The sequence below is a fragment of the Aptenodytes patagonicus genome, chromosome 6 (assembly GCF_965638725.1).
Source record: "Aptenodytes patagonicus chromosome 6, bAptPat1.pri.cur, whole genome shotgun sequence".
Taxonomy (NCBI): domain Eukaryota; kingdom Metazoa; phylum Chordata; class Aves; order Sphenisciformes; family Spheniscidae; genus Aptenodytes; species Aptenodytes patagonicus.
Genome location: NC_134954.1, coordinates 31,886,878 through 31,902,117, shown reverse-complemented (window position 1 = coordinate 31,902,117; position 15,240 = coordinate 31,886,878). Strand labels below are relative to the sequence as shown.

Genomic DNA, 15,240 nt, shown 5'->3' with positions numbered 1-15,240 from the left:
CCCACAACCCCTTGCACTCCTCATTTTGGAGCAGAAATAAATGCTTCCCCAACATCCTCTGTAGGCAGGAGGGAGTCAGGTAACAAACCTTGAACTCTTGTAGAGGACCAGGCACAAGGCATCGGTGAAAGCAACAGCTCAGCAGGGAGGAGACGGAGCCCGTCTCGACTTACCCAGATGGAGGTGGCAGCGGCAGCTGGGAGCAGGTGGTGGGGCCGGGCACTGTGCAGTGTTTTATAGGGTGCCCCGGCCCCTGGGGGAACAGGTGCATACCTTCCGCCTGAAACTCAACAACTGGCAGTTTTCTCCTGGAAAGCTCCCCCGGCTGATTAAACAGTTCCCTCTTTCATCTGTCATGTTTTGCTTCCATTTAATACTGAGTAAGATTGAAATGATTTGGGCTACAGGCATTAATTACCTTGCTTCCTAAGGCCAAAGTACCTTTTAGGTATTATGCCACCTGGCCAGGGGAGTGTTTCAGCAGAATTTAGGGCAGGCGCATCCCCGGTGCATCGCTCCCCACCTTCCTCCGAGCACAACCAATTCAGCTCCCCAGTGCACCTGTGGTGAGCTCAGGGATGTAGGCTGAACACAAGAAACATGTATTTGTAGGTAAACCCTGTGACATCGACAACAGGAAAACCAGGGGGGCTGCAGGGGTGAGGATGCTGGGGGACCACGCACGGCTGGGAGAAAAATGCCAGAGGGCATTTCTCCTGCCCCAGCTGCCCAGGTACTACAGATGCAGACATGGGGACTTGAGCTAGCCTGGCATGAGCAAACTGTTATGCTTTTGGATCCACTTAGAGGATTTTGCCTTTTTTTGTTATTATTCCTCACACCTGGGATATGAATTCTGCTTGGAAGGCACATCAAATTTTAAAAGCAAAGTAATCATGGGCTCTGGAGTCCACTTCTGAAGAAGATGCACACCAAAACTGACTGATTTTGTGCAGTGAGCTGATTTCCAAGGGCAAGAGCCTTTCCATCCTGCTTTTTGGATATGCTACCAGCAGTGAGCCAGAAGTTCACAGCTATACCTCCTTGTGATGGAATGACATCATGAAGACATTTTTAATTACGGGCTGCGGCGTTTCTTCCCCTTCACTAATCATCTTCCCTCTCTTTTTTTTTGTGCCTCTGTGGACTCCCATGATCCCAGGGAAAACAGCCCTTCCTGGGGGACTCCCTTCCAGGCTTCCAGATAGAGGCTAGGATCTTCTGATTTGCAGCCTCACTGTGTGTTTCAGTTTTGCAACCCAGTTTAAGTACTTGAGGTTCTGCTCACATTGGACCATCGTGTCCCAGAAGAGTATCCACAGATGCAGCGATGCTTTGAAATAAATGCACGGGGGCAATTAGAGAGGGCATGTTGCTGAATGTGAGCGGATCTGTGTACTGAAACAAGTCCTTTGCCTGGAGAAGGGGACAGGGGAAACAAAAGGCACGTGTCAGGAAGTTAAAATAATCAGATTTGTGTAATGAATGAGATTAAAACAAAGGAAAACCATAGGGGAAAGAGCTCTTCCTGGAAATGCAGGTATTTGGGAGAAAGACGACAACTCGTTTTTCTGACCCATATTCATTTCAGGGAATGAGTACTTTCTACTTAAGACATGGCTTTCTCTGGAGGAACCACAAAACCGAGAAAATTTCACCAAACCAAACACGTCAGACCCATTTTCTTAACTTCTGCACATCCTGGATCCAGGATGTGTGGCCATCTCAGCCCTGGTTCTTCCTGCAGGTAAGGGCACAAAGAGAAACATGGCCCTGGACCAATACTCGCTGTGTTTCCCTTTGCATCACCAGCCCCAGCAGCACTTTGCAACTCCAATTTCACTGCTCTGCATTTTGATTTCCAACAACACAAGGGCTAGATGTCTCTGAGACCGGCTGGAGGGTGGAAGCTTGCCCCTGCCTCAAAATTTCTCCTGAAAGCCAAAGGCAAAGGCACATTTTGGAGCAGCAACAGACCCACTGCATCCCATCTCCAAGGAACACCTGCATCCAGTGCTCTCGTCCAGGGCTTGCCCCGGCACCATAGCGAGTATGACATGTGGGGACCGCTCCCAGGCAGCTGATGGGCAAGCCGGACACCCCAGTGCCAGGAGGCAGCATCCTGACGCAGACAGACCCACCTGGGCAGCTGCCCCTCCACCACAGCCATGGAGCATCCTTGGCTGCCTGTGTCCTTGCCAGGGCAGACTTGGGGTGTTTCAGGGCCACTGTGTGCAGCCTGGGGAGCGGAGCACAGCTGGTGCCACTGGGGAGATCCAGGCTCTAGCTGCCATGTGCCACCCCGGGGCTGCAGATGATCCAGTTTCATGCCGCCACACGTCCCCTATAATTGCCGGGTCCCCAGGTGGGCTGATGCTCCACAGTGTCACCGAGGCTGGCATGTCCCCCCCCAGGAGGCCTCGTCACTGTGCGCCAGGGCAGGGGCAGGAGTGTGCCGGGGCGGACACAGCCCAGCAGGGTTGAAGGGTGTCCCAAGGGAGTCAGCTTGTCTCCTCTCCCAGCTGCCTCTGCCCTGCAAGCCCCCAGGTCCCATCCTGCTGCAGCAGCCCCCGTGCCCAAGGAGGAGCCTGCACCCACTACCCCTTCCTATTTCACCACCTCCAGCTGCAAGTTGGTGTTTCTCCAGGGCTGTAACCCCTGTGCACCGAAACCCATACCTTTTCCCCAAGAAATCTCGCGCATCCCTCTTGCAGGGTGCCTGGCTGTCCGGGCACGGACATCCCCCTTTCCCAGGCCAGCAGAGCTGGCCAAGCACTGCAGCATCCCACAGCAGCGGGACGGAATGGGGCCAGTGTTTCCCTGCAGCCCAATCACTGTTTCTGGCTCAGGAGAGGGAAGCAGCTCCCAGCTGGTCCCTAGGGGCATCTCCCCAAGGCATGGGAAGGAAACATGGCCCCAGGGAAGGTCGAAAAGCCAGCGCAGGGCTTGCAGCATAGGCAGCTAAGCCTGAGCTTCCTCGCCTTGCCTCCAAGCCACAGCATTGCTTGACCACATCCTCATCCATGGAAAGAAGGGGTGGGAGCAGGGAAGGCACCTGCAAGGCTGGTACAACATGTTTCCCCAGCTGCGTCAAAGCACAGACATGCTCTGAGAAATGCAAGGCTTCCCCCTCTGCAAGACTGCCGGGATTTCAGCAGTTAAAAACCTCCCAGCAGGCAAGTCTTTTTACCTCTTTCCTCTTCATCTTGCTCACCCTCTCCTTTCCCCAGGAACCTCCCCTGCAAGCACTGCTGCAGACACAGGAGGGAGCTGCCAACACACAGCAGCTATGCCATCCTCAAAAAAGCACCTCTAGGACGTTGCGATGGCTCAGCAAGGCACAGCTTTGTCCAGGGTTGGCTTTTGGCTCCATTGGCATCATACAGATGCTCAGGGCTTGCGTAGGAGATGCAGAAAGGAATAAATTGGCTGACAGAGCAGAAGGGAAAAAAGCAGTGTCCAGGCTCAGGGTGTGCCCACACCACTGCCCAGCCAGTACAGCCAGCCTGTTGCTGATCTTCCCTGCCCATGGTTTGGTGCTTTGCCTCCCAGAGAAGATGTAGTTGGCTCGCAGGAGGGTGACCGGCGGGTGGGCTTGGGGAATAGAGGGGTACAGTACCCTGCTCCTGCACAGGAGTTTGGGGCCCAGCACATTGCACAGAAGGGCAACGCAGGTCCCTGAGTAACCAGGAGCAGCTTCAGCAAGTGGGAGCAGCAATCCAGAGGCAATAAGACATGTATTTAACATGAATGACCAAAAGAGAGAGAGGCAAGAGGAAGCTGGCCACACCGGGGGCTGCACCAAAAGCTTCCCCCTGGGTGGGGGTCCCCAGGGCTCCGACGAGGGTGGGATTTGAACCCACGCATGCAGAGCACAATGGATTAGCAGTCCATCGCCTTCACCACTCGGCCACCTCGTCCCCTGCTCCAACCCCTTTTTTGGGGATTTTTTTCTCCTTTTTGATCAAAGGCTGCAAACCTGTGGCTGGTCCTTCAGGGTGTCCTCTGGGGAGCCAGGACGGGCAGGCAGAGCCATGGCAGCCCATCTGCTGGGTCGTGGCAGCCAGCTGCCCACCTGCCTGTTGCAGGCCAGCTGGGCAGGGCAGCAAGCAGGTATTTGCAATTCATTTGCCCCTCTCCATACTCAATTTGGGTAAAACAATTGGGGAAACAATTTGGATTGTTTCCCAAATCCCCTGGGGTCTGGAGATAGTTTGGGATATCTTCTCCACTGTGAGCTCCCCAGGGAGAGAGGGCAGAATGAAATTTCTTGCCCCCAGAATGGGGTCGACTGGGACAGGGGTAGGGGGCTCCACTGCTCGAAGCAGGGCAGAGACCCCCCAGCAATGCCCTCAGCTTGGGGCAGGGAGGAAAAACAACCCTCAGCCCAGGCACCACTGGGAGTCGAACCCAGGATCTCCTGTTTACTAGACAGGCGCTTTAACCAGCTGAGCCATGGTGCCCACCTGCCTCACAGCCATGGGGTGCCCCCCAACACACCTGACCCTCTGCCTCCCCCCCCCCCCCCCATGTCCCAAACCACTGCCCCTGGTCTGGGGTACCCCAGCCCCCAAATCCTTCTCTATCTGCCATTGGAAGCACCCCCAGTGATGACCCAGGCCCCTGGCACAAGGAGCCCAACACCTCCCCTACCAGCACCAGCTCGGTTTTGGGGTCCCAGCCCCTGCGGGGACTTGCTGCCCCCCTCCCTTTTCCCTGGCAGAGCCCTGCCAGCTGCCCCGAGCCCCTGCACTGCCATGAGGTGGCTGCCTCTGTCTCAGCTTTCTCTCTGGCTGCTCACCCCAGCATCCCGTGGGTCCCCAGGGCATTGCCCATGTGCCCGGCTCACCCATGAGTGCTCAAGGCCGACCCGAACAATCTCAGTGCAGCATCTGAGGGCTCAGGCACCCCCAAAGTCTCCAGTTTTTTGAGAGGTGCATGAGACATACCAAGGGGGAGAGTGGCCAGGAGCAGCTCCCTGGTGCAGTAGGTGCTGGCGACACCCAGTGCTCAGCCAGCTGCATATACCTCCTCCTGGCCCAGCCCGACTGTGGGAACTGAGAAGGGGACCTGGGAAGGGGACCAACTACTGCTTGGCCATTGCCAGCCGGCAGGGAGGCTGGAACAGCGAAGATGAAACAGCCCTGCAGCACCCTCCAACTGTGCCAGCTGCCAAAGGGGACCCTCCACTGGGGAGGTCCCTGACCCCTGGCACCAGCAGCTCCTGGGTGCAGGGAACTCTGTGCTCTCCCTTGCACTAGTACTAGCAGCCCAGGCAGGGCTGGGGCAGGGTACCTGTAGGGGACAGGATCTGGGCTGGGTCCCAGCTGCACATGATTCTCACTTAGGGTGCGAGAGGTCCTGGATGCAACTCCTGGACAAGCCCTGCTTTTGGGCACCCACTGCCCCACTTTGCTTTTTGGAGAGGCAAAAGGACATGGAGATGCTGGGGGTTGAACCCAGGGCCTCTTACATGCAAAGCAAGCGCTCTCCCGCTGAGCTACATCCCCCTGTACATAAGCAGGCGTGGGGGCCTGGGCAAGTCCCCTCACCCCCCCACCGCTGCCCCACTGCCCACTGCTCACCCTGCTCTGCCCCCAGGGCCCCAGCCCCAGAAGCAGACTCTCAGGGCACACGGCTGCCGTCAGCACCCGCTCTGCTCTGCGGTTCCCACCCCTTCCTCCATCTGCCTCCCTGCCCAAGCACCCTGCAGCATCTCCCTGCCAGCTCTTGGGGGTCCAGCCTGCCCACGGGGACATGCCAGTTAGGACATGGGACTGACCCCACTGTGCCAGGCACCGCTGCCCTCTCTGTGCCCTGGTTACACCATGGTCCCACGTGCAGCCAGGGAAGGTGGGTGCCCAAAAGGAGGGCTCGTCCGGGAGTTGAACCCGGGACCTCTCGCACCCAAAGCGAGAATCATACCCCTAGACCAACGAGCCGGGGTGCTGCACCCAATTGCACCCCCAGCCTCTGTGCCCCACACACTTTTTGGGGTTTTAGGGGGGCAGCTGAGGCTGTGTGTGTCCCTTGGCACACTCTGGGAGCAGGGAGGTCCCTCTTGCTGTGGCCTGTCCATGGAGCCAGCAGCTGGAGGTGGCCGTGGGGCATTAGTGCCCAGCATCTCCAATTCCCACCATCTCTGGGGATTTTCCTCCTCAGAACCACCTCCCTGGCCCTTGCAGTGGTTGAAATGGCCCATGCTTTGCAGCATCACCCCCCGCCCTTCTTCCTGCATGGGGCATCCCCCAAAGCCGAAGTCCCCCTCTGACCGGGCTTTCTCATCGCTCCCAGAAAATGCCTGTTGCTGCTTCCTTCCCCAGCCCCCCAGAGCTGCTGCCCATGGGATTCGGGGGTTTGCAGGCTCTGAGTGTCCCTCAGGTGCCCCTGGGCTGGCCAGGACAGGGAGGACAGCTATGGGCAGACCAGGGGCATGGTTTTCTGCACACAGCCCCCAGACAGAGCTGCCCAGTGGGGACGTGGTGGCAGCAGGGCCCCGCTCTGCCGTCCCCCACTGCTCTGACAGCCCCTTGCCCACCCAGGAGGGGACGAGCCCTGGCCATGGCTGAGCCATGTCTCTTTGCCCACGCAGCACTGGGCAGCACCTCGCTCCCGGCAGTGGCGGGACCATCCCAGCAGATAGGACGTGGCCGAGTAGGGAAGGCCACCCATCCCCCCTGTGCCAGGCAGCGTTGCTCCCAGGGATCAGGGGGTGCCCAGGGTGAGGGGCAGGTGTGTCCCCCGGGTGCCCCAGGCTGGGGCTGTGATGGCCGAGGGGTGAAGGCGTTGGACTCGAAATCCAATAGGGTTTCCCTGCGCAGGTTCGAATCCTGCTCACAGCGAGAGATTTTACCTGCCACCCCGGTGCCCAAACTGGGGGCCCTTGGGGGAGCTAGGGTGGGACCATGCTGGAAGCCAGGGCAGTTCCAGCCCTGCACCTCCTCCCTGGCGAGCAGCTCCTGCACCAGTGAACCTGCTTCCTGGATTAGTCCCCAGCAATGCCCCAGGCAGGGGCTGTGATGGCCCCAGGGCAGGAGAGGCACAGGTTCCCCCACGGTTTTCCAGGTTTTGTAAGCCCGGGAGAGGTGAGGAAGCAGCCGTCGAGGGGAGTGGGGTGGAGCATTTGGACCTGTGGACCATTTTGCCAAGATGCTGAGCGGCTCCCCATCATCACCCTGTCCCTCGTCCTCAGGGGAGCCAGAGGAGGTGACGGCCAGAGAGCAGAGGGGAGGGAGAGGGCGGCACCCTGGGGCAGCTGCCCCCTACCTGCACTGGGTACGGGTTGGCCTGTGCAGTGCCCAGGGCTGTGGGGCCCTGGGGGACAGGATCTGTGCTGGGTCACAGCTGTGCACCCTGGCGTGTTGGTCTAGGGGTATGATTCTCGCTTAGGGTGCGAGAGGTCCCGGGTTCAACTCCTGGACAAGCCCTCCTTTTGGGCACCCACCACCAGGTACAGCCCCTGCAGGGACGGGGCATGGATGGGGCAATGCTGCCTGGCACAGGGGGCATGGGCAGCCTCCCCAACTCGGCCACGTCCTCTCTGCTGCAATGGTCCCGCCACTGCCGGGAGCGAGGTGCTGCCCGGTGCTGCGTGGGCAAAGAGACATGGCTCAGCCATGGCCAGGGCTCATCCCCTCCTGTGTGGGCAAGGGGCTGTCAGAGCAGTGGGGGACGGCAGAGCGGGGCCCTGCTGCTGCCACGTCCCCACTGGGCAGCTCTGGCTGGGGGCTGTGTGCAGAAGAACACGTCCCCGGTCTGCAAAGCACCAGACCCCATGGGCAGCAGCTCCGGGGCGCTGGGGAAGGAAGCAGAGACAGGGATTTTCTGGGAGTGATGAGAAAGCCAGGTGAGAGGCTGGTGCAGGGGGATGTAGCTCAGCGGAAGAGCGCTTGCTTTGCATGTAAGAGGCCCTGGGTTCAACCCCCAGCATCTCCATGTCCTTTTGCCTCCCCAGAGCCCCCTCCCTGCCAGCTGCAGGGCTGGCAGAGCCCCCAAATCCCCACAGAAAAGCCCTGGGGTTGCCTGCGGGCACGGCTGGCCTGGGGTTGCTTCCAGGCACCAGCAGGCTGGGAGGAAATGCCCACAGCCCTTTCTCTTCCCCTACATGGGCACTGCGGAATGTGGGGGCACCTTGTGCCCCTTCCCCACAGGGCTCAGGGTGTCTCTGGGGGCAAATGTCAGTGCTGGGGGGAGCGGCGGGGTGGGAGTGGGGTGGTGGGTGCCCAAAAGGAGGGCTCGTCCGGGAGTTGAACCCGGGACCTCTCGCACCCTAAGCGAGAATCATACCCCTAGACCAACGAGCCGGGGTGCACAGCTGTGACCCAGCACAGATCCTGTCCCCCACAGCCCCACAGCCCTGTGCACTGCACAGGCCAACCCATACCCAGTGCAGGTGGGGGGCAGCTGCCCCAGGGTGCTGCCCTCTCCCTCCCCTCTGCTCTCTGGCCATCACCTCCCCCGGCTCCCCTGGGGATGAGGCAGGGGGAGATGCAGGGGAGCCCATTTGGCATCCCTGCAAAATGCCACTTCCCACCTCCCCAAGGCTGCAAAACCTGGAAAACCTCAGAGAGGCTGTGCCCCTCCTGCCCAGAGCCATCACAGCCCCTGGAAGGGGTACTGCGGGGCTCCCTGTGCACCTCTGGCTCCCCCTGTCCCAGCCCATCCTTGCTGCCCCTTTTTCCTGGGAAGCAGGGAAGCCTCCAGGGTGGCCGGTGCATCCCCGCACACATGCTCAGCCCCGCTCTGCTCCCCAGGGGCTGGTGGCAGGGCCCATCCCTGAAAAGCAGTGCCCAGGGTCCCAAGGTCCCAGGGCAGCACTGCCCCCCCAGCACCCCAGTGCCTGGCACAGGGTGGGGGTGCCCGGTCAGCTGTGCACCCTGGCTCGTTGGTCTAGGGGTATGATTCTCGCTTAGGGTGCGAGAGGTCCCGGGTTCAACTCCCGGACGAGCCCTTCTTTTGGCACCCACCACCGGGCACAGCCCCTGTGGGGATGGGGCACAGACAGGGGGATGCTGCCCAGCACAGGGGGGATGGGCAGCCTCCCCAACTCGGCAGCTCCTGCCAACACCAACATTCGCCCCAAGCCCCCTGGGGAAGGGAGACAAGGTGCCACGACACTCCGCAGCGCCTGGGCAAGGGAGGGAAAGAGCTGCGGGCATTTCCTCACAGCCTGCTGGTGCCTGGAAGCATCCCCAGGCCAGCCGTGCCCACAGGCAACCCCAGGGCTTTTCTGTGGGGCGTGGGGGGCTCTGGCAGCCCCGCAGCTGGCAGGGAGGGGGCTCTGGGGAGGCAAAAGGACATGGAGATGCTGGGGGTTGAACCCAGGGCCTCTTACATGCAAAGCAAGCACTCTACCCGCTGAGCTACATTCCCTCTGCACAAGCAGTGGTGGGGGCCTGGGCAAGTCCCCTCACTGCCCCACCACTGCTCACTGCTCACCCTGCTTTGCCCCAAGGCCCCCAAAAACAGACCATCAGGGGCTGCACTCCACCATCCTTACTGCTGCTTCTAAGGGGCTCCATCTTGGCCATGGGGATGTGCCCAGCCCAAACACTCTGCCCCTCCTGGCTGCACCAGCACTGGTGCCCTCCTACCACCCTGGCCCTGGTCCCACCACAGGCTGGGGCCACACATGCCAGCCAAGGAAGGCAGGTGCCCAAAAGGAGGGCTCGTCCGGGAGTTGAACCCGGGACCTCTCACACCCAAAGCGAGAATCATACCCCTAGACCAACGAGCCAAGCTGCAGTAAAAGGGCAGGAACCCTCTCCTTGAGCCCCATTACTCAGGGAACTGGTTGGGGTGAGATGGGACCTGGGGAAGCTCTTTTTGGCCTTGATGGATTTTCACAGCTGGGAGGTCCCCCTTGCTCTGCTCTGGCTGCAAGGTGGGGGCTGGCACCAGAACATGGCCACAGGCTGTAACTGCCCTGGCGCCAAAAGCCATGGGGCCAAGAGGACCAGGGCAGGCAGCAGGACCCCCAGCTCTAGGAACCTCTCAGGCAAGGGGATGTAGCTCAGTGGGAGAGCGCTTGCTTCGCATGTAAGAGGCCCTGGGTTCAATCCCCAGCATCTCCAGCTTTTTGCCTCATCAAACCCACCTTCTCCACAGGGCGATCTTGAAAAAACTCTTCTTCTACCTCTGGAAGGCATCCCCAAAGGAGATACCCTGCACCATGACCCCCAGGCAGAGCTGCCCAGTGGGGACGTGGCGGCAGCAGGGCCCCACTCTGCCATCCCTGACTGCTCTGACAGCCCCTTGCCCACCCAGGAGGGGACGAGCCCTGGCCATGGCTGAGCCATGTCTCTTTGCCCACAGAGCACGAGGCCACACCTCGCTCCCGGCAGTGGTGGGACCATCCCAGCAGAGGGGATGTGGCTGCCCCCTCCGTGCCCCGTCCCTGCAGGGGCTGTGTCTGGCGGTGGGTGCCCAAAAGGAGGGCTTGTCCGGAAGTTGAACCTAGGGGTCCCATCCCGCAGGCCCACCAGTGCCCAGCGCAGGAGAAGGGCAGCTGCCTAGAGTGCTGCTGTCTCCCTCCCCACTGCCCTCCAGCCATCGACTCCCACGAGATGGGGCTGCACTGGCCCCCAGCCCCACATCCAGCTGTGGGTAAAATCTCTCGCTGTGAGCAGGATTCGAACCTGCGCAGGGAAACCCTATTGGATTTCAAGTCCAACGCCTTCACCCCTCGGCCATCACAGCTCCTGGCCTCACTGCATGGGGCAGGGACACCCCAGCTTTGCCCTGAGGTCTGCCTCTGGGGAGAAAATGCCACCCAGCCTGGTGTGGGGCCATCTGCACAGTCCCAGTACCCCTTGGCAGCCCCAGTACCCACACATGCCGGAGTTGGGAAAAGGAGACATCCAGGGGTATTTACCGATGGCTGGGAAAAAATCCAGGTACAGCAGAGAGCCTCGTCACAGGGCAGGCACCAAAGGGAAGCATCCTCCAGTGATGCCCAGGGAGACAACGGGTTTCGGGGAGAAAAGGACATGGAGATGCTGGGGGTTGAACCCAGGACCTCTTACATGCAAAGCAAGCGCTCTCCCGCTGAGCTACATCCCCCTGTACATAAGCAGGCGTGGGGGCCTGGGCAAGTCCCCTCACCCCCCCACCGCTGCCCCACTGCCCACTGCTCACCCTGCTCTGCCCCCAGGGCCCCAGCCCCAGAAGCAGACTCTCAGGGCACACGGCTGCCGTCAGCACCCGCTCTGCTCTGCGGTTCCCACCCCTTCCTCCATCTGCCTCCCTGCCCAAGCACCCTGCAGCATCTCCCTGCCAGCTCTTGGGGGTCCAGCCTGCCCACGGGGACATGCCAGTTAGGACATGGGACTGACCCCACTGTGCCAGGCACCGCTGCCCTCTCTGTGCCCTGGTTACACCATGGTCCCATGTGCCAGCCAAGGAAGGTGGGTGCCCAAAAGGAGGGCTCGTCCGGGAGTTGAACCCGGGACCTCTCACACCCGAAGCGAGAATCATACCCCTAGACCAACGAGCCAGGGTGCTGCACTCCAGTGCACCCCCAGCATCTGCACCCCACAATTTTGGGGGTTGATGAGGGTGGCTGATGCTGCCTTTTGCCCATGGCAGAGACTGGAGCAGGGAAGTCCATCTTACTGTGCCCAGGATGTGGGGCCGGCATTTGGACGTGGCCACAGCACATAACTGCCCTGGCCCCAGTGGCTGTGGGGACAGCTGGACCACAGGGGTCAGCGGGAACCCCTGGGCACAGTCCTGCCCATGTACAGGGGGATGTAGCTCAGTGGGAGAGCGCTTGCTTTGCATGTAAGAGGCCCTGGGTTCAACCCCCAGCATCTCCATGTCCTTTTGTCTCCCCAGAGCCCTCTCCCGGCCGGCTGCAGGGCTAGCAGAGCACCCCAGGCCCCACAGAAAAGCCCTGGGGCTGCCTGTGGGTATGGCTGGCCCAGGACTGGGGGGACAGCAGTGGTGCACGGTAGGTGCAGTGGGTGCCCGCACCCCATGCCAGGACACCCGAGAGAGGGAGCTGTCCCACTCACCCTGCCCAACCCAAAGCTGCGGTGACCGTTGGGGGGAACAAGGGGACGAAAGCCAACAGCTGACCCCAAATGAGGTCTGTACTCCCCAGACAAAAGCAGGGCAGGCTTTGCCCAAAGGGAGGACTCCTCTGGGAGTTGGACCCAGGTCCTCTCGCACCTAAAGGTGGAACCGTATCCCAAGCCTGCATTGGGCTCCCCAGCCCTCCCCCTTGGGCTCACAGCCCTGGGCTCAGCGTGGGTCCCAGCTGGCCCACAGCCCACTGGTAAAAGCATCTTGCAGATAAACCCACAACTGACACCCCATGGCTGTGGGTCCCCAGTCTCTCTGGGTGGTCCCTCCCCACAGGGGAGGATTTCATCTGGCCCAGGGGCAAGTGGTCCATGGCTCCCTGCCCTACGTTGCCTCACTCTCCTGGGGCTGCCAGGGAGGAGGTTCCCCGGTACGGGAGCTGCTTCCCAGAGAGGAGGTGAGGAGCAGGGCTGGGGCTGCCGTGGACCCCAACCTGCTCCCGCCCCTGCTTCCCCCAGCCCAGTTCCCATAGTGGCAGGTAAAATCTCTCGCTGTGAGCAGGATTCGAACCTGCGCAGGAAAACCCTATTGGATTTCGAGTCCAATGCCTTCACCCCTCGGCCATCACAGCCCCAGCCCGGGGCACCTGGGGGACATAGCTGCCCCCGGCCCCGGGCACCCCCGATCCCCCCTGGGTGCCCCTTTTTCCTGGGAAGCAGGGAAGCCTCCAGGGTGGCCAGTGCATCCCTGCACACATGCTCAGCCCCACTCTGCTCCCCAGGGGCTGGTGGCAGGGCCCATCCCTGAAAAGCAGTGCCCAGGGCCTTGGGGTCCCTGGGCAGCACTGCCCCCCCAGCACCCCAGTGCCCGGCACAGGGTGGGGGGTGCCCAGTCAGCTGTGCACCCTGGCTCGTTGGTCTAGGGGTATGATTCTCGCTTAGGGTACAAGAGGTCCTGGGTTCAACTCCCGGACGAGCCCTCCTTTTGGGCACCCACCACCCCACTCCCACCTGGCTGGTGCAGAGCTCATTTGGGACCCGGCTGTTGACTTTTATCCCCCAGGGACACCCCACAGTCACCGGGGCTTTCAGCTTAGCGTGACACACAGGACTGTCCCCCATCCCCGGAGTCCCATTCCTGTGCCTAGGCCCATTGGTCCTGCAGGGTGACTCTGGTGTTGGGGTGGCAGCGGGATGAGAACAGGGGCTGGGCAGGGGCTGTGGCTGTGGCACACCCTGTGGTTGTGGGGCACCCAATGGTGGTGGGGCAGGTGGGCACCATGGCTCAGCTGGTTAAAGCACCTGTCTAGTAAACAGGAGATCCTGGGTTCGACTCCCAGTGGTGCCTGGGCCTGGGGGCTGCTTTTCCTCCCTGCCTCAAGCAGTGTGCTGAGGGACTCTGCCTCGAGTAGGGGTCCCCATTGGCCCCACTCCCTTCTGCCCCATTGGGATTTCTGCCAGTGCTCACAGCCTCCCATCCTTTTGCCCTTTGAGGAGGGTCTGGCTGCAACTTCTCGGTTACCCCCTTCAGTGGGGGATGCATCGCCATGCCCTGGCAGGGCTGGCCACAGCTCCCTGCTTCTCTGCCCTGGTTTGCCCTCTCCCAATGATGAAGCTGCCACGGCACAGTCTGGGTGCATGCTTTTACGGAAAGCTCATTTCAGGGTAGGACAGGGACAGCCCTGGAGATGCTGGGGAATATCTTGAAGTCTGGGTGGGGGCAGAAAGGACTTGGGAGCATCTCTGGGAAGCAGGGTAAGTGTTGGGGGGCCAGCAGCAGCACTTGTGCAATGATGGAGCCCATGGGGACAAGGGGAAGGTGCCCCCTGAGGGTACCAGGGCTGAGGCATCTCCCAGCAGATGTGGGGTCCTGGGAGAGGGGACCCCGGCACAGGCTCTGCTGTGGAGTTGGGTCATGAGATTGGGTGCCCTGCAGTGGGTTTCCAGCACTCATTATGGGCAGCAGAAGAGTTCATTCAGATCATTCAGGGCCGTGTCATCCCTCTTCAGCCCCTGTGCAGGATCCTGCCGTGTCTTGATGCCACACGCTGCCCTGGGGCACTGGGCGCTCCAGCCACCCCACTGGCCCCAGGTGGACCCCGGCCCCTCCAGGACGTGCCCATCGGAGCAGGCGAAGCGGGCGCTTGTGGTGGCCACTTCATTGCTCAGGAGCCCACACTGGGGCGCCTCAACCCGCAGCGTGAAGCCCACCAAGTGGGCCACCTCCGACCAGTGGCCCCACCTAGACGGGGGAGAGGAGATGGTTCGTGCCGAGGCCAGGGGGTGTGGGAGGAGGAGACAGTGCAAGCCCTTCGGAGCTGTAGGCAGCCGTGGAGGAGGCTTTCCAGCCACAGAGAGGGGACGGGGGGGGCTGGGGGCTCACCTGCCACTCTGGGACTCGGCTGTGTTGCCACCACTGGGGTCCCTGCTGCGGGAGCAGCACAGCCTAATCCCGTTGAGCGCCGTGTCGTCCTCCATTACCCCCTGGGACGCCTCTACCTGTGAGGGAACGGAGGTGGGGGGTTAACTCCCTGTGGGAGCGGCGTCCCTGGACCAGCTGTGGGCACTGGGATGGAGGCTGCACCTTGAAGCTAATGCTGCTGGCGTAGGAGCCCTTGGGGCACATCTCCGGCCAGGCCCAGTCTCCCCAGGGTCCCCCACTGAACACGGCAATGACCGAGGCATCCCTCCCACCCAGGTCCCACTCCTGCCCCTGCCCTGCAGTGCCTGCAAGCCCCGCAAGCAGCAGCAGCAGGACCTGGCCCCACGGCATGGCTGCCCTGCCTGCAGCCGGACCACTGGGCTCTTATACCTAGCAGGCTGGCAGGAGGGACCTGGCAGCATCTCAGTTACCTTCCCAGGGTGCCCAGGCCTGTTGGACGGCCAGGATTAGCTGCAGGAGAGGGGTGCAGGGAGCTGATCCACGAGCTCTTTGTTTGGGTCCCTCTCCGGGCAGCTCACCTGGAGCCAGCGGGCATCCCAGTGCCAACCAGGGCTCAGGGCAGCATGGAGCCGGGGCACTTTCCCCTCCCGCTCTGGGCTCCCACCATGTGCAAGATGCTATTTGCATTCTGACTTTTGCTCTTTCTTTCTTTTTTGCAGTTAAAATGAAGAGGCACATTCACCGATACCTCTGATGGAAATCCCTTCCCATCTTCTCTGCCCTCATTCCCCAAGTTATCCATTTCATCATGGCTTCACGTTTCATTTGTCCCAG

General features: G+C 61.1%; 1 protein-coding gene and 17 non-coding genes across 19 annotated transcripts; 6 read left to right on the top strand and 12 right to left on the bottom strand.

Annotated features, from left to right (window-relative positions):
• Nucleotides 1–1,044: 1,044 nt before the first annotated feature.
• On the bottom strand, nucleotides 1,045–14,796 carry LOC143162129 (vitelline membrane outer layer protein 1 homolog). Of its 2 annotated transcripts, XM_076341984.1 has the most exons (3): nucleotides 14,608–14,796; nucleotides 14,407–14,522; nucleotides 13,660–14,265 (listed from the first exon to the last, which is right to left on the bottom strand). In XM_076341984.1, exons 1-3 carry the CDS (start codon nucleotides 14,794–14,796, stop codon nucleotides 13,977–13,979), a joined length of 594 nt encoding a protein of 197 aa, XP_076198099.1. In that variant the 3' UTR covers nucleotides 13,660–13,976. The 2 variants fall into 2 exon arrangements, 1 of the variants encoding a protein (XP_076198099.1); XR_012995643.1 differs by lacking the exons at nucleotides 13,660–14,265; nucleotides 14,608–14,796 and adding an exon at nucleotides 1,045–1,416 and having other exon boundaries at nucleotides 14,407–14,486.
• TRNAS-GCU (transfer RNA serine (anticodon GCU)) lies at nucleotides 3,839–3,920 on the bottom strand. Its single transcript has one exon. It is a non-coding gene; the product is annotated as a tRNA-Ser (tRNA).
• TRNAT-AGU (transfer RNA threonine (anticodon AGU)) lies at nucleotides 4,390–4,463 on the bottom strand. Its single transcript has one exon. It is a non-coding gene; the product is annotated as a tRNA-Thr (tRNA).
• On the bottom strand, nucleotides 5,439–5,510 carry TRNAA-UGC (transfer RNA alanine (anticodon UGC)). The gene has a single exon. It is a non-coding gene; the product is annotated as a tRNA-Ala (tRNA).
• TRNAP-UGG (transfer RNA proline (anticodon UGG)) lies at nucleotides 5,871–5,942 on the bottom strand. The gene has a single exon. It is a non-coding gene; the product is annotated as a tRNA-Pro (tRNA).
• TRNAS-CGA (transfer RNA serine (anticodon CGA)) lies at nucleotides 6,761–6,842 on the top strand. Its single transcript has one exon. It is a non-coding gene; the product is annotated as a tRNA-Ser (tRNA).
• On the top strand, nucleotides 7,864–7,935 carry TRNAA-UGC (transfer RNA alanine (anticodon UGC)). Its single transcript has one exon. It is a non-coding gene; the product is annotated as a tRNA-Ala (tRNA).
• Nucleotides 8,232–8,303, bottom strand: TRNAP-AGG (transfer RNA proline (anticodon AGG)). Its single transcript has one exon. It is a non-coding gene; the product is annotated as a tRNA-Pro (tRNA).
• On the top strand, nucleotides 8,879–8,950 carry TRNAP-AGG (transfer RNA proline (anticodon AGG)). The gene has a single exon. It is a non-coding gene; the product is annotated as a tRNA-Pro (tRNA).
• Nucleotides 9,300–9,372, bottom strand: TRNAA-UGC (transfer RNA alanine (anticodon UGC)). The gene has a single exon. It is a non-coding gene; the product is annotated as a tRNA-Ala (tRNA).
• Nucleotides 9,665–9,736, bottom strand: TRNAP-UGG (transfer RNA proline (anticodon UGG)). Its single transcript has one exon. It is a non-coding gene; the product is annotated as a tRNA-Pro (tRNA).
• TRNAA-CGC (transfer RNA alanine (anticodon CGC)) lies at nucleotides 10,002–10,073 on the top strand. Its single transcript has one exon. It is a non-coding gene; the product is annotated as a tRNA-Ala (tRNA).
• On the bottom strand, nucleotides 10,617–10,698 carry TRNAS-UGA (transfer RNA serine (anticodon UGA)). The gene has a single exon. It is a non-coding gene; the product is annotated as a tRNA-Ser (tRNA).
• Nucleotides 10,990–11,061, bottom strand: TRNAA-UGC (transfer RNA alanine (anticodon UGC)). The gene has a single exon. It is a non-coding gene; the product is annotated as a tRNA-Ala (tRNA).
• On the bottom strand, nucleotides 11,423–11,494 carry TRNAP-CGG (transfer RNA proline (anticodon CGG)). The gene has a single exon. It is a non-coding gene; the product is annotated as a tRNA-Pro (tRNA).
• Nucleotides 11,745–11,816, top strand: TRNAA-UGC (transfer RNA alanine (anticodon UGC)). Its single transcript has one exon. It is a non-coding gene; the product is annotated as a tRNA-Ala (tRNA).
• On the bottom strand, nucleotides 12,574–12,655 carry TRNAS-CGA (transfer RNA serine (anticodon CGA)). Its single transcript has one exon. It is a non-coding gene; the product is annotated as a tRNA-Ser (tRNA).
• Nucleotides 13,298–13,371, top strand: TRNAT-AGU (transfer RNA threonine (anticodon AGU)). Its single transcript has one exon. It is a non-coding gene; the product is annotated as a tRNA-Thr (tRNA).
• Nucleotides 14,797–15,240: the final 444 nt, after the last annotated feature.

Coding starts and splice junctions, on each gene's coding strand:
- LOC143162129 (XM_076341984.1), bottom strand. CDS start 14,796: ATGCCGTGGGGCCAGGTCCTGCTGCTGCTGCTTGCGGGGCTTGCAGGC. Junction 14,523..14,607: donor CCAGCAGCATTAGCTTCAAG/GTGCAGCCTCCA, acceptor GTTCCCTCACAG/GTAGAGGCGTCCCAGGGGGT. Junction 14,266..14,406: donor GCCGAGTCCCAGAGTGGCAG/GTGAGCCCCCAG, acceptor TCCCCCGTCTAG/GTGGGGCCACTGGTCGGAGG.